Source organism: Thunnus maccoyii, chromosome 7, assembly GCF_910596095.1.
Source record: "Thunnus maccoyii chromosome 7, fThuMac1.1, whole genome shotgun sequence".
Taxonomy (NCBI): domain Eukaryota; kingdom Metazoa; phylum Chordata; class Actinopteri; order Scombriformes; family Scombridae; genus Thunnus; species Thunnus maccoyii.
In genome coordinates, this window is record NC_056539.1 from 25689554 (window position 1) to 25706254 (window position 16701).

A 16701-nucleotide genomic window follows, 5' to 3' on the forward strand; every position below is an offset into this window, starting at 1 on the left:
CTAAAGAGGTGCCAAGAATACAGATATGTAGCTGAAGTGCACCAGAAAAAGCATAATCTCAAAAGTGGATGATCTATAAATTATGTACATAATTAAAGCTTTGAAAATCCAAAAAAGTTACATCATGCAAACAAAATGAGAAGCAAATATGCCATGCATTGAGCCAATGCTAAACTTCCATGCTTTTGACTGTATATAAAAAGGGATTTCCACAACCAAGAACAACACAAAGTAGATTTAACTATTCCACTTGTTGCTGACAGTTTAGGGTGTCTGTGTGTGTTTGTTTGCTGCGTCAAAAGGAGAGTTCATTTGTCCTTTCTCTGTCACAAGAGGACTGTATCACTGAGTTCGTGTTGAAGTATGTGTATGTGTGTGTGTGTATGTATGTGTGTGTGCATGCAGATGAGTGATGGTGGTGATTATTGAGGCCGTAAAATTAGGGAGAGCATATGGCTCAACTGAGATGACAGAGGGCCCCTCCCACTACCTAACAGCCATCAGGGTGACACACACACACAGAGCACTGTTGTATCTACAGTATGTGTATTTGTGTGTGTGTGTGTGTTTGTGCGTGTGAACATGTGTGTGAAGGACAAAGGCTCCACCTTTTACTGTCAGACAGATGAGCCCTCCAGGTATGACACACACATAAACACAAGCGCAGCCCCCAGGTGTGTCTATCTCGCTACCAGATGGTGTGACAGGTTGAAGCAGACAAGACGGATGGATAGAGGAGAAACAGAATGACAGAACGGCTGAAGAACGAGGAGAGAGCGTTATCTAAACTTCCAAAGTCCTGGCTCTAGTCTGTACGGTGGCGTTTATGGTTACATACAGACTTCATTAACCTCTCTTTACACTCGTTTTTAGAGAAACGCTATTTATTCCAAATTATAATCCTATTCACAGTACTAAAAGGATACCAAGTGCTATGATAAGGATAATTATTTTTTAGGAAGAAGCAGAAATTACTCTTATTTTTATCACCATGACTCAGCAGCGTTCAGTGAAACAGTAATGCAACAAAAGGAATTTATTTGCCCCTGGTTCTTGTCAAGGTCAAATATGCACTCACAGAGTTCATGTAACCCAAAAATAAATCTAATTGACACTTTTGACATTTTGTCCAACATGCATGACATGCTATGGCAGAGAGATGTGTGTATGTGTGTGTGTGGGTGTGTATACCTGTATATTTTCTGATGATATAGATCACACCAGAACATCTTGTTAATAGACACGTCTACATCCAGAGCCACGGCGTTCTTCAGTGTGGGAACCACCTGCGTGTATTCACTCTTCAGCAGGTCAATACGACGGATCTCATGGCGGTTGGTGAACATCAGGTACGGGCTCTTTCCTGTCGGAGCGGGAAAGACAATCATGTCACGATCATGTATGAGCACTTTTCTTGAAGAATGTTTATTACCTGACATTGGCAAATAGGGAGGGGGAGACCACAAATCTCAAGATGGGGGGTGGAGACCCTTGAGGCCCGTTGACCTACTATTGTGACCCCAGAAGAGAACATTCATCATTTTCAATATTCTTTACAAGACAGGGCCATCAACAACACTGTCCATCACAAGTGTTTGTGTACATGTGAGAAGGAAACCTTTGCTGATCTTGACAATTACCAAACATCCCAAACCTCTATTATAAAGGTTAACCTGCATGTCTAAATCTCTGCTTATGTGCAATCCATGCTGTTTCTGAGCCTCAGATAGACAAGGTCACATTGACTTCAGGCTTCAGTGATGCTGACTGGCTGCATAGTTTGATCCAACTCTGCATCAAGATGTTTTACCGGGTCTACAAGACTTGGAAATTGCCCTGACTTGATATAAATGATAAGTGCGTCTTGGAATATTTTAAATTATCTTTGAAACATTCTGGCCGTTAAAACAATGGTGCCTACACATACTGTTGTTGAGAAACCATGGGTGGTGCTGAGTGTTGATTCTTATTCCCAAGAGGGAACATAATGTGAGCTAACTGAGGTCTTGTTTTGCATTTGTACTATTTAGAGCCTTAAATCATGCATTTTTGATGTTGTGAGCATAAATAAATAATCTAAATAAACCTTTTAAAAGGAAAATATATTCCCTACACACACACTCAGAGAACTTTTTTGTCACAACATAATGATGTTCACTTAATTATTCACACAATTATGCTCTGCAGGGAATAACACATGCAGTATGTGAGGTGGCCCAAACTAAAAGCATACAAGAGTTTAAAAGGGACACATCCATTTAAAAAAAACATTGTCTTTCAACATATGAGATTGTGTGTTCTCTTGCTGGATAAAGTAATGAAGCACAATGTGCTGGTGGATAAAGTAGCCAGACGACTAGATATGACACATTCTATTTTTAGTGCAACAGCATGTCAAAAATGTGTTTCTGGGCTCTCTTCCTCAGGTGCATACATTATGTGCTGTTCACTGGGACATCAGTTACCTCCGGCATATTTTCAGCAGGCTGAAGGTGAGCATGACTCAAGCATTTGAATAATTTTCATGCAGTCGACAAGGTCAACTCCGTCTTTAGTACATACATGCGCGAAAAATATCTCAGCGTGTGTGCACGCCTGCATACAGCAGAGATACCCAAATGCAAACTTACAAGGTATACACTTTTCTCTTGATACTTTAAGTATTTTCTGTCTGTCTGCCTGTTCCCTTCTCAATTTTTTATCTCTTGCTCTCTTTCACAGAGATACCCACCCTTCTCATTTTCTAGCTCCTTTCCTTCATCTCCCCTTCTCTCTCCTATCTTTCTTGTCACTCTCCACTGTCCAGTAAAGCAGAAATACCATGCAGGGCATTTAAAGAAGACAAAGCTGGGTAACACTGACACACACGTCATAGTCTCACACAGAGTCAACCATGCCTCGATAGGTTTCCTCAGCCCCGGTTTACTACGGGCTACTGCACAGGGAGAAAATATTACATTTCTACTACTGTTTGGATCGAATCATTTTCCTCAAACTACTAGGTTTGCAACCATCAATTTCACCTGCTGAGAGAGAGAGAGAGAGAGAGAGGGAAAGAGAGAGAGAAAGAGAGAGAGAGAGAGAGAGAGAGAGAGAGAGAGAGGCAATGCAAAAGAGGGAGAGAAAGAGGTATAAGTAAATGTGATGGATGGAGGTAGAGCTATGGGGAAATGAAGAGTAAGAGGATGTAATTAGAGAAGGGAAAAGAAGTAAAAAAACATCAACAGATCAAGTGACAGCAGGGGACAGAAAGTCAGGTGTGTATAAAGAGAGAGAGAGAGAGAGAGAGAGAGAGAGAGAGAGAGAGAGAGAGAGAGAGAGAGAGAGAAAGACAGGATAAGAGAAGCAAAGGATATTTTCAAGTATGTGTAATAAGGTCAGATAGATCTAACTTCTCTTTCATCAATCCCCCTGACTCACTTTTTCAAGACAACTTCTCTTATCCCTCATAATTGTTGTTGCAGCAATATGTGCCCCTAAAGGCAAAAAAAAAAAAAAAAAAAAAAAAAAAAGCTGAGTCACTGTTTTCTTCAGACCATGGCACTAGAGATGTCTTCAAAGAGTGCAGTATTATCTCCTCCATAGAGCCCACCCGAGCAACAGCCATCTTCCTTAACAGGAACAGGGTCCCCTAGATATATTTTAATCTGTACTGCACGTTCAGGGCTGCTCTGCCCCGTTAGCCAATTAAGATAATGCATTGAAAAGATAAATATGGGCTGGGGAAATGCCGTCAGGCACTGCAGAGGCATTGATTTGATTCGCACCAAAGCAGATGTTTATGTTGTTGAGATATGCAAAGTAAGTGGAAAAATCCAACATAAAGACAGACGGAAAGGTCAGAAATAAAGGAATGAAATTCTGCAGACTAATGGGGATGCTTAGGAGCAGCCAGTGTGAATGGACCCACACTGACTGAGGTTATTAGGATGATGTTATGTCTGGAAGTAGACACACACGTCTAAGTCAGCCATGCTCGTTATGCCACAGAGACCATGCTACATAATGATGAATAGATGGTGCGGCAGGAAACAGGAATGCCCAACTTGTGTCAAATGTCAAAAAGTCATCCCACTTTCTAGCATTCTTATGACAAAGCAAGTTATATAAAGCTTCATTATTCCATGGTGAAAGGCCTCCTGGGGAAATAGTTGAATTTCCTTCTACTGAATGTGTAACAAAGCTTTCAGTGTCTTATGTTTTTGTGCACCTGCATTATTAAATTATGATCTGAACAAGGCATAGATTTAAAAAAAAAAAAAAAAAAGAAACAGAGATGATAAATATGTAACTGAAAATTTGTTCTCTGAAATAACATTTCCGTGTTCCCACAGTCAGACAGAATAAAGTGTTATGGACTACTCTATTAAATGCATAAACTGTAAGAAAAACTTTAAGATGAGATTTGACAGTATTCCATAAAATCTTTGGTCCCATGGCAAAATCTTTTGACAATGGGGAAAATCTGACCACTGCTTTAAACCCCTTTTGAAAAGTGTGTGCTCAAACTGTCAAGTGTGTGGCACAAACTGCTCTTGGCACTGTGGTTAAGTCTGCAGTACACTGTAAATGAGAGAGAGAGAGAGAGAGAGAACAAGGGAAGGAAACAAAAGCAAAAAACAGAAAGCACTTAGTAAATTTCCTCTGCATCGGTGTGACAGTGCGTCCTGCTGTGCCGTCACATCGTTACTTCTCTCTGTACCTGTCATAAACATTTATTTGACTACTTGATTGCTTGATTGTTTACTGTTACTTCAACTATACACCCGATGTTACCCACAAATGTAAAGAATCAAGTTTTGTCCATTCCTATGATACATTTTAGGCTATTCATGAGGTTGCATTGTGTTTTTCTATATTTATATAGTTGACGCTCAAAGAGGCTGGTTAGCAGATGTTTGTTGTTTTGATTAACACCTCAAATCTGCAGAGAAGCCATGCAGCTTTTTATCAACTCTGCATATTGTTCATTCCAACATTAACAATATAGAAGATGTTTTTTGTTCATATGCTCTGGTGTTTCTGTATACCACTGACATGTTGTAATATTATATGTGCATCACATATTCTATAAAACAGATTTTCATTGGACTTTTGTTCAGTCAGATTAACATGTAACTAGAATACAGTGTATACAGCACTGATATTTAGTGTCTAGGTTCTGTCCTCATGAAACTTAGCACAGCAGAGGGGGGTAATGATGAGTGATGACTTATTATATTATATTCCATCCGTGTCTTCCTCTTGGTCTCAGCACTATTGCTACAACTCTGGTTTATGTATGACAGATGACTGGATGAGTCCAAAACTTTCTTAAAAAATGCCGTCTGTGTGGACTGGCCATTATTCTCACATCGCCCTTCTCTTCCTCTCTTCATGCCTCTCATACATAAACACCCACGCTTCCTCTCTCTCGCTCTCTCACACACAAACAATAATAACTCAAGCTGACGACTCAGTGAGTGGCATCACACCCATAAAGGTGTAAACACAAAAACAATGAATGCAATTAGTGTAACGCAAGGCTTTCTTCAGGGGGACTTAATGGACGCTGCCATGTACTAATACAAACACTCACTCATACACAGAGAGAGAGACACACACACACAGTCGTGTTTCCATCACTTCAGAGGACATTACATTGACTTACATTCATTTCCTGAAGACTTATCCTAACCTTAACCATAACCACCATGTGCGTAACCCTAACCTTAACATAACCCTAAACTAACCTTAACTTTAAACCAACTCTTCACCCTAAAATTAATGATTTACATTAAGTGGACTTGCTTTTTGTCCCCTTAAGGGACACACGTCCCCACAACGTGAGGAATACCTCAGGAATACACACACACATACACACATGCACAAATACCAGCTTAGAAGAGGGAACACATTATGACTCCAACCTGGGACTTTATTTTTAATTAGCATTGCTTGTTCAATAGTTGCACATTACTCTGAAATTAATCTGCAAAGGATAAAACCCTGTGCTAGGATTAGAATGAAATGCACTTACTGTGCATTGGAGAAAGCACAGAGCAGAGGTTTTCACTCAGCTTTAAGTAGCTATTCTCACAATTATCTGCATAGGCTCAGCTGGCACCAACAACAGATAACACCAGCAGAAAAAGCAGAAAAACATATGGCATCTATATATGGCATGGCGTGTAACTGTAAAGTGTGGAATGATGTTATGTTTTGCTGCGTGACACCAAGGGCATTTCGCAGCCTGAACTTGAATATGTGCAAATGATGTTGGCACTACGCACACGTGTCACATATCATCACAGAACATGACATTCCTCTTGGCCAGTCAGTCACAAAGGAATTGCATCTGTGCATGAATGTTGACGTGACTCTTCAAAACAACTACATGTGCATTTGTGTGACAGGAGTCTAAAGTATATATGTATGCTAATGTCCGTGGGTGTGCATTTGTGTGATTGGGCATCCGTGTGTGCGTCTAGGAATGAGTTCATGGCCAAATGCAGCTTCATTAAGTCCACATTACCTCAGCTTCACAAAGCAGGCATCTCTGAATTGATGGTCCCATCCCTATTTGTGCCTCTGAATAAATAAACCACAACACAAACAATAATACTGTCACGTTATCGGTCTCTCCCTCGCTTCGTCTCCTTTGGCATGCTATGAACATGTGCCACAATCAACAGTACGAATGTATCTTTGCATTACTTCATTGAGGAGAGAGATATCCATACAGCGCAATGCACCCATCCATATATCCATCCATCCATCCGTCTCCTTGCTTCACTAATAAATGCCTTGGCCTCTGACAAGGACTGTTTGCTCTGCTTCACAGAAGTAAAGATTCACACAGAGACATGAAGCAATCAGTGGTGTTTTTTTATGCCACTTAGCTCAAGAGTGAGGGCCTGTTTCCTGCTTTAAGCTCTCTCATTACCAGACCAGTTCATCCTATAATGACTCAACCTAAGATAGATGGCGGTAACCACTAATAACACCCTTTTCTCTCGCTTTTCCCGCAGAAAAGTTAATTTGCCGTGTAACTCAATCAGTTAAAGGTTCCACTTCTGATGTCAAGGGGTAGTTGCAAGGCACTAACACAGCTAGAATGAAGGTCTCCCTGAAGAACTTAATAGCAAAGGTAAAGCATTGATAATGCAATGTTTAATGTATCAGCAGTTACCCTTCTACTCTTTTAAATAGAAATGCATCAGCACTGAACGTCTGGCATGTTTTCAACACTGTTTGGTGATATAAATTTTGCCTCATGAGGGTCTGAGGAAGTAAGCATTATTAATAAAGAAAAAAAACAACAAGTGATCAACAGTGCTCAGGATTATTTGGTCTCTTTTCAGCACTGTTCAATGTTAAATGTAAATCAACTTATCACTACATCAATACACATCACAAGCTTTGTCAGTGGAACAACTAATCTGCAGGTGTTTAAATGGTTGTTGACAGACAGCATTCGTTATCAGTAAAGCCAGCTGTAACAGAGTGAGAATGAGGGGTTGATTAGAAACACCCAGAATTCATGCGGAGCTTTTCAAAAGACATTCTGTGAACTAGCGACAGTTTCATCTTCACTCCAGGATTTAGGCAGACCATTTTTCAATGACAATCTTGTCTGGTGCTGCTTTGAGGGCAAGGTTTTATTTTCATTCATACCACTGCTTGCAGTGTTTACCCAGTCCAAGGAGGGGGTACAGACCCAGCCTGTGTCCTTTCATGAGCGGACAGACCCCCTCCCACAACATCCTTCCCCTGACACTCCAGGGAGAGCAGAGGCAGCTGGTTGCAAACTTTTCATTAGTGAGGACTGCAGAAAAAGATGGCAAATATTTATCTTTGCACAGATTGCTGTTCAGGACCTGCATACAAAGCAAGCCTCTGCTTTCACAGGGTCCCACAGAGAGAGAATAGCGTAGGATGTGACTCGGCAGCTAGGGCTGCTAGAATGGGAGAGTAATTGGTGTGTATATAAGAGTGGGTCTTGATGTGCTCTTTTTAAGTACATGTTTCCCTGTAACTCTTTGTATTTTGGTGTGGACATCCATCTATGACAGTGTGTGTCTTTACCTGTACAAATGGTTAGGCATGTGTGTGTGTGTGTGTGTGTGTGTGCGTGTGTGATATATGGCTCACCCACAGCCTTGCAGGTCTTAGAGGCAGGGTCCATCTCGTATCCTTCATAGCACTCACACTTATAATCTCCTTTGTAGTTGATGCAGATCTGACTGCAGGCATCTGGATTCTCACATTCATCTATGTCTATGGGGAGAAACATGGCACAAAGATCAAAACAAAACAATGGACACACACAATCATTTTTGTACCTGTTCATTATCTAGCATGTTAACAGTCTCCATCAAGAGAATCTTCTCTTAAAATACAGTTTCTAAATCAGTTTCATACAGTTTCAACTCAAGCCTATAAGATTTGTGACCTGCAGAGATCTGTGCTTCACATATATGAATACCATAACTTTTTTAAAAAAAACAAAACGTAAGTAAGTAAATGTGATCATGATAAACAAGTTGTCTTTGCATCAGTGAGCCATCATTGCTTTTCCATGTAGTAGAAGTTAATGTTGTACTGGTGGACTGTTCTTTACATGAATGAATATTTATCTGCAGAACATCGAATCGATCCCGCAGACAGAAATATTAAAAAAGTTTATTTTTTATTTAGGTCAACAGAGAGACTCTGTGACAAGGCGATGCATGTAAACACCAAATAAAACCATAAAGCACCACTCCAGCATTTTGGGATGTACTTGTTTGCCAACAAACTCAGCCTGATGAGAAAATCAATACCAATTGTATCTTACTGAGAACAGGATTCAGAATGTGTTTAGTAAAGCTTAGCACCAAGATGTGAAGCAGGGGAAACTGCTCGCCTGGTTCTGTCCAAAGCAAAACAAATGATTCAACAAATCCAGCATCTTCAAAACAGCGTTATTTATGTACTATATATTAATAGAAATATAAAATGTAGAATTTTGGTTTAAGAGATGATTTCATTATAAGATTTGAGCTATTTTTTTTTATGTCAATCACCATTTACTCTGCCTATCATGCCTGGGCAGCATCTCCAGCTACAGTAGATGTTGCCATACAGTGAGGATAGGTGAAAAGCATTCATAATACTGCAACAAGAAACTTTCAGTATATATAGCAAATGTTCAGATAGATCAATTATAATGAGTGGTGGCCTACTTTAATAATGTAATAAAATGTAAATAAAGCTAAAGACAGGTTCTACTCTGATCTTTAATAGATCTATCCAATAACATAGACCTGACAACCATTTTACAGCCTCTACAGCTAGCTCCTTAAAACTTAAAACTGCTCCTAAATCCAGAATGTCCCATTTTACATTTTAATCTCTACATGTAATAAATAAACAAGATACAAAGTGTAAACAAGACTGCTTTGAAATTGTTGGAGGAAGCAGTTTTCCCAAAAGTTTACCCCTTCGCCCAGTCTTTGTGTTAAGCTAGTCAAAACACATCCCAGAGCTAGTGAATGCAGACACAGGTATTAATCTTAAATGGAACTTTTGAACATGCTGACCTGTTCCTTTAACTAAAATATGGCCAGAGGTCAGGTTAGTAGTCCTGTGAAAACCAGGCTTTTCATCGAGCTCACAACAGCAGACAGAAAAGATTTGGCTGATCCAGCCCAGACAAGGTGTGATTGCATGTTAGTCATGGTCTTCTGCATCAAAGCAATAGTTTTGTTGCGTAACTTCTTTTTTTTTCTTTACCTCCACAAGTCTTTTTGTCCAGGAGTTTGTACCCAGAGGGACAGTCACACTCATAACCAATTCTCCGGTCCCTGCAGATGTGGGAGCAGCCACCATTGTTGTCTGTACACTCATTCAGGCCTGTAGAGGGAGAGAGGCAGAAGGAGGAAGGACAGAGGGAGGGAGGGATAGAGACAGGAGCGGAGGGAATTAAAGAGGAGTTGAATATTGATGAAATAACTTCAGACAGACATAAAGAAATACTTGGACAGAAAAACAAAACACCATATGTGTGTGAATGGGTTTAATCATTCTGCCAGTTGAGATCATTTATCCCTGTCAAATGGGTTTGTGTACACATCACATTTCCATTCTAAAAGGAAAGACAATGAGCTTCAAGGCGGTAAAAAGGAGAGATACTGGTATGGGTGAGTGTACAATACATTCCTGTGTGCCTGCTTGTGTGTATGTTCATGGCCCCACAGGCAAAAAAACACCTGGAACCGATCCATTCTCCAGACAGGGAGCTTGGGCACGTGCACCAGGTGCCACTCCATTATGATACCTTTTGTTAAACAGACATGTGTCCTCCTTCATCTTCTCCATTTCCTCCTTGTTTTTTTTTTTTTTTAGCAGAACAGATTGGACTCCCTCTCAGTCATCCTTCCTCTGTGTCCCTTCCTTTTTCTATCAGTTCCTGCACCTCCATTTATCCCTTTGTCTTTCAACTGCCCTCCAGGGAATGTAGAGAGATCGCTGCAGAAAGCTAAAGCTGGTACTTCATTACCGGTTTACATTAAAGATTTAAACTTCAAGGCTACAGGTACCACTGTGACACAGTGAGACAGAGAGGGAGAAAGACAGTGAAACAGCAGGAATAGAAATCGAGAGAGACTGAGAGAGAGACACAGAGGGAAGTAATGGCTTTGAGAAATTAGCATGACATTTAACTTAGATTAAGGCTGTAATTTATAGTACAGCTGGTGTATTCTATTAGACAACAACACATCAGCTCAGTCTCAACAAAGTATTGAAGGAGAAAACTTCTTTAAACTGATTCGTTTTTATCTCACAGCCAGGACAGTTACAGAATAAGACACTACATGGCCAAAAGTACATGGAAACCCTGTCCGCTATGCTCAAGCACACAAAGCCAGGTCCATAAAGAAAGAGCTTTCCAAGTTGGTGTGGGGAAACTCGACTGGCCTTGACCTCACCACCAGATCACCTTTGGGATGAATTAGAACGCCAGCTTTGAGTCGGCCCTTATCCCCCTTACATCAGTGCCGGACCTCAGTAATGCTCTAGTGGCTAAAGGGAGTAAATCCCTGCAGCCAAGTTCCCAAATCTTTTGGAAAGAGTGGAGGCTGTTGCAGCAGCATCTTTGTGGATGCTATGGTGTTGATATACTTTTGGCCACCCTTCCATTCAAAAATGTATTTTGTTTTTTGTTACTACACTTGGATGTTTGTTTCACTGAAGACACTGATGCATGTAAAATTTTTGTCAATCCAAAACGGTGCTCCTAAATCTCACTGTGAGACTTGTCCACCGACGACCGATTAGGAGCTCTGGCAGCCGAAGACACCCTGAGGCAAAATTCTGACAGTGTCAGAAATTTTAAAACAAATTCTCACAATGTGACTGCTGCTATGACCCATAACATGAAATGATGCAGAATAAACTGACTGGCACGAAATTTCGTAACCGCAGTTTTTTGAATAAAGTTTAGGGGGAAAACTAGTTCCTTCAAATGTTGGCACACAAAAACCAACATGATGGAGGTGAAACAGGTTTGTGTGAAGTTTGCGTGACTTTGCTGCATTTCCAAAACATATGAGCGGCGCAGATCAATGACAAGCCTCTGTTTTCATTTACTTTTTCTATTTACATCGAAGCACTACAATTCGCCATGCATTCAGTGCACAATCTGAAATGCCTCAAATTGATACTGTTCAGTCTGACATATTGTGACCATGATTTTATTATATGTGACATGCAGTAAACTTACACGATTGTTGTTGTCGTGGAGTCTAAAGGCGCCTTTACACAAGTGTGATGTGGTAACTTGAAGCCTCCAGTGAACTTTTCAGTGAAGTAGGAGACATCTTGTGTTTAGCAGTTATACTTTTTAACGGAAAAACTTCTGCATATTCATAGATTCTGGATTTTTCAAAGAGGGACAAGAGGGAATAGATATATTTTTAAGAATTTTCAAACTTTTTTGTGAGGAAACCATATCAGACAGTATTTTTAAATGTCTTCAATGTCTGGAGGGACCTTTAAGTGTAACATGACCTTAAGAGAGCTCTGTAAATTCAACTCCTCAGGGATAAAGAAGGCCTGCTTTAGCCTGGCCTTGGTTCAGGAACAATCACATTCTCTAGTTTGTAGATAATGGTAGTTGTCATTTATATTTAAAACAAAGAGGAGGTACAGGTTTGCCTTGAGACACACAGAACATCATGTTCAACATTAATGATATGGTTACAGGGCAATGTCATTACAGTGTGTATCCATCTACCCAAGATCAGAGCTATAGCTGAAAGGGCAGTGCGCTCACATATCATTTTATACCCATGTGACTGGCTTGAGATCACTCCTCTTCAGAGCGAGACCCTGCCTGAAGTGCAGTTTCCTTAAGTACTGTAATTTCTACTCAAGCAACTTCTACTTGCACATGCACTTGAGTCAAATATCACTGATGCAACATAAGTTACTTCAATCGCAATTACAGGAGCTGTATTTACTTGATATATTTTATTAACAAGTATGTTTTTCTCAACTCTGTTTGCAGCTGAATTGCATTGATTGTGATGTGAGATTCGTGATTGAAGCTCACTAGAGTGACGCCGAGATCGAGAGGTGGCTGATGGTATGCCACTAGTGGTTCAGTGTCATATCCCTTGAGTGGTATGCTGCTCGTGTTTCACTGGCACATACCGTTTCCTAATGGCAGGTGCCACTTAAAAGTGGTAGGCTGCCAGATTTTTACACTAGTAGCGCTCCCTGCAAATGAGCAAGTTTTACGACAAGTACTGCTGTAAATATATATTTTTTCTGTCTGTATTGACGATGTAGCACAACATAGCACCATAAATAAAGGAATGTATAAGTTTCTCTTGTCTGTTCTGCAGGGATATGTGCGATGCTTTTGAAATGACAGTGAAGTAATTTCATATATCCTTGACGATGAACCCAAAGCTAACGTTAGAGCTAGCCTTAGCTAACATGGCCTAGCCTAGCCACTGTAGCCAGTCTGACTAATCCATGACAGACATTTAGATCCAAAAAAACAAATAATACTTCTATTATTTTAGGCATGTTTAATTTATTAGTAGTACCTGTTCCAATTTTGATTGATTACAGTTGTGTCAGTTATGTTTTCACAAATCATGCTGTTATGCACTGTCATCGTCTTGATAGGAAAAAGTAAATCAAACCAGAAGACAATCATGGCACATACTGCACTGTTTCACAATGTGATCGTTAAGTAGCCTACTTTTGACACTGGTGGCACACTGATTTTAAAAATATTCTGCAAATTTTATTGGCTTTCTTAAGAGGACTCTTATACATGAGATAACTTTGGCAGTGTGGATGTTGACTCTGATTACAGTAGCCTAATCTGATCCAATAGTCAGCTCAAATTCATCAATAATGCCATCAAATCTTAGTATTGGAACACATTTGGCCGACTGAAGAACGTTAATTCACAGTCCTTCCTTAAAGTAAGTCAGTTTTGTGGATTTATCTTTGATAAACATGCAGCGCAGACAATAGGGCTCTTGAATTCTTTCTTTATTTAAAGAACTTGAAATTGAGTGGTATGTTGGTAGAAAGTGGCTTATGCTGCTGGATCAGAAGTGGTATGTTGGTAGAAAAAATGTACATTATATTAAGAAGAACTAGCTTATTGGCAGGGGGTGGTACTGGTGTGACAGTCTGACAGTGGTCCACCAATTTCAAGTGGCACTTGCTGTTAGGAAACGGTATGTGCTGCTATGTGTGGCATACCACTCTAGGAATCAGCATATGATGCTGAACCACTAGTGGCATACCATCAGCCACTTTTCAATCTCAGTGCTACTGGCTCGCTAAATGGTAATTATCTACGGTGTGTGGATAATCCGTCTGGCTCCTTATGGATAATGTAGTCCAGTCACGTTTTCCTGGCTAAGATCGCACTAGAGGGGAGAGTTGCATGGTTCTTTGATCCCAACAAGGCAGTTGAGAAATGTTGTGATTTACCCTGCCTTGATCAAATGAAGCTCCTTTTACTAAGAGCGACCACCCGCATTTCAAGTAGTTGATGATGCCTGGGAATGAGAGTGTTCATCAGTGCTATTACACTACCATGCACATAGCATATGTGCCTGAGGTAGTGAAAGATCTAGTAAAGATTTGAGTGTGTATGAAGAGAAATGGAGAGAGATGATCTTACCGCACTCCTTCACAGGTTCATCAGACCAGTCCTTGCAGTCTTTCACATTGTCACACACCTTGTTGCTGTCAATACACTCCCCGTTCTTACAGCGGAACTTTCTTGGCCCGTCGCACTTTGTAGCTGTGGAGAAGACACAACAGTATAACAAACAACAGAGTTATAAATTAGGTTTTTCGTTTACTTCTATTTCCCTTTCAGGTAGAGAAATACCATTTTCAGGGAATTTAGTAGGTGTCTTTGAACCAAATTATTATTCTGCAACACAAACCTTGGTCCTCCCAAGATGCAAATTGCTAACATGATAAATTGTAGGGCAGTTAGTTCTAGTAAAAGTACAAATTTCTGTTCGTTTTTTCTGTGTATGACGAGATTTTGGTCAGTAAATTAAATGTGATACCTTGCGAACATTACTGTAAAAGTCGGTTGCAGTTTGTGGACATAGTCAGCACATAGGTACCTATAGGTGTATGTGGGTAATTGGTAGTTAGGGTGTAAGGTAAGACATAGTTTGCTTTTAATTAGTTGTAGACAATACAGACAGCCTTGGATTACAACAGATTCAAAACCAGATCATATTATGCTTATATTATGCTTTTTACAAGTCATACTGTATTACAAAGATTGGAAAAAAAAGCAAGCTCTCACAAGTACTGTAATGCAGAGAATGGTTGAGTGAAAACTATTTACAAGATCATTCAGAAGATTCCCCAATAAGTGTTACTGTTGTATGTGAGCAGATTGTCTCATATCAGCCATGGTTTGTCACTGAAATACACAGGCAAAGCTATATAGTATGATAACTTCTCACTGTTTATCTTGTCTCTATTTTTTTCACTCATAAAAAATGCATGTACAGGTGCATCCACACACATTTTGTAATATGCCCTTTTTGGAAAGTGTCAAAGAGTAAAAATTGAATTCAGGTTCGCAGCTGCACTTCAAAACACTGGCTTCTGATGGAGACCTTGAGCTTTTCATACCATCAGCCGTGTGCCATGATATGTAAAGGCAAGAAACAAAATAACCACTGAGTATTATATGAAAGGTATATATATGTAAGGACATGACAGATGGGCATAAAAAGAAATGCTTTAAAAAATAATAATAAAAGGGTGCAGAGTCCATACAAAATGTATGCAGGGTAGGGTTTGAACTTTAAGGGAGTCAGGGGCAGCTGAGCTCCCCTGAAAGCAATAAATATTTTAACGTGGTATGAAAGGGGACACATACTGAGTCAGAGGTGAGAGTCAGTGTCCGTTAATGCATACAATAACTTAATTGATATGTTTTGCACTACTTGTCTGTTTTGTGTATGCTACTGTATATGTAATGCGTGATGAAATAAACATGATTGTAGCTTGTTTGTTATTGCAAATCACCCCCCCCCCTTCTTGCTTTAGTAGAGCAAAACTTACTTTGCACTGCTAAAGTTTAAACTGTTTCTCAAGGTGCAGATTCAACTAGTGCAGCCAACTGCAGCCATCTGTGCTGCTTTCGATATCCCCCGTGAATTGTAATTTAAAGGGTAAACTGAGTGTGACAAAGGACTACAAAATGCATGAAGCCAATGATTTGCAAACAGATTACATTTGTAAAGGGTTGCATCACCTTTTTTTTTCCAGCAGTAGAATATGGAATATGAGTTCACTGTGACAGTCAGATTAATTTAGTGTAAATTTCACAACGTCTTTATCTAAGTGACGAGTGTCATATTGTGTTGCTGATACAAAGTGTGAGTGAATCCAGCCAGGAAGTTGTTGTGCATGTCGCATGGCTCTTTCCTTCTCGTAGTGTTTTGACACTTACTGTTGACACAGCCAGCTTCATCGCTGTAGTCTGGACAGTCGTGGACTTTATTACACTGTTTGGTGCCGTGGATACAGGAACCATCACCGCACTGGAACTCATCAGGTCGACATGTAAGCAGTGCTGGGGAACATAAAGCACAAAGACACACACATTAAAATTTGCTGACATGTTACATTATTATGCCAGTAGCAAGATCGATCTCATCTGTGGGAAGAAAACAGAAAGAGGCTCATGACACAAAGCAAATGTAGACATAATCTTAAACTCTGCACACATACACACTCAGCTAGTCATTTCCATTCCACTACTGTATCTCTGAAGATTTGTTTGTGTGTTCAGCATGTGCTTTGTTTCTTTCATCAGACCAACTCGGAGTGCATTCCAATGCAACTCTTACCTGCATGGAAAAGGCCCAGATAGGGATGAAAACCAGGCAGGTAGTCATTCACTGTCTGAGGAAAACCCACATCCAGTGATCTATTGAGTATGTGTGTGTCTGCTATTGTGTATAGGCATTTGTTTGTGCTTGCTCTAACAGTGGAGGGCAGGTTTATTTAACTCATTTGTCTTTTTAACTGGCTGTTTAATTATTCATGTGTTGTGTTTTGGACTGGCTCTGCCAAGGGAACGGAGGCAGACATGATCGATGGCTGCGGAGCCCACGAAAATACGTGGCACACAATCACTGTATCAGGAAATATGGAATAAAA

At 40.1% G+C, this 16701-nt stretch overlaps 1 protein-coding gene across 4 annotated transcripts in view; it reads right to left on the reverse strand.

The window, feature by feature from the left end:
* lrp8 (low density lipoprotein receptor-related protein 8, apolipoprotein e receptor) overlaps positions 1 to 16701 on the reverse strand; it is a 181778-nt gene that overhangs the window by 35566 nt on the left and 129511 nt on the right. For all 4 annotated transcript variants that reach the window (XM_042416147.1, XM_042416144.1, XM_042416143.1 and 1 more), the window contains exons 6-10: positions 15989 to 16111; positions 14180 to 14302; positions 9757 to 9876; positions 8134 to 8259; positions 1192 to 1363 (exon numbers count right to left, since the gene is read on the reverse strand). In XM_042416147.1, coding sequence (XP_042272081.1) covers positions 1192 to 1363; positions 8134 to 8259; positions 9757 to 9876; positions 14180 to 14302; positions 15989 to 16111 — 664 coding nt within the window. The remainder of the gene's footprint in view (positions 1 to 1191; positions 1364 to 8133; positions 8260 to 9756; positions 9877 to 14179; positions 14303 to 15988; positions 16112 to 16701) is intronic.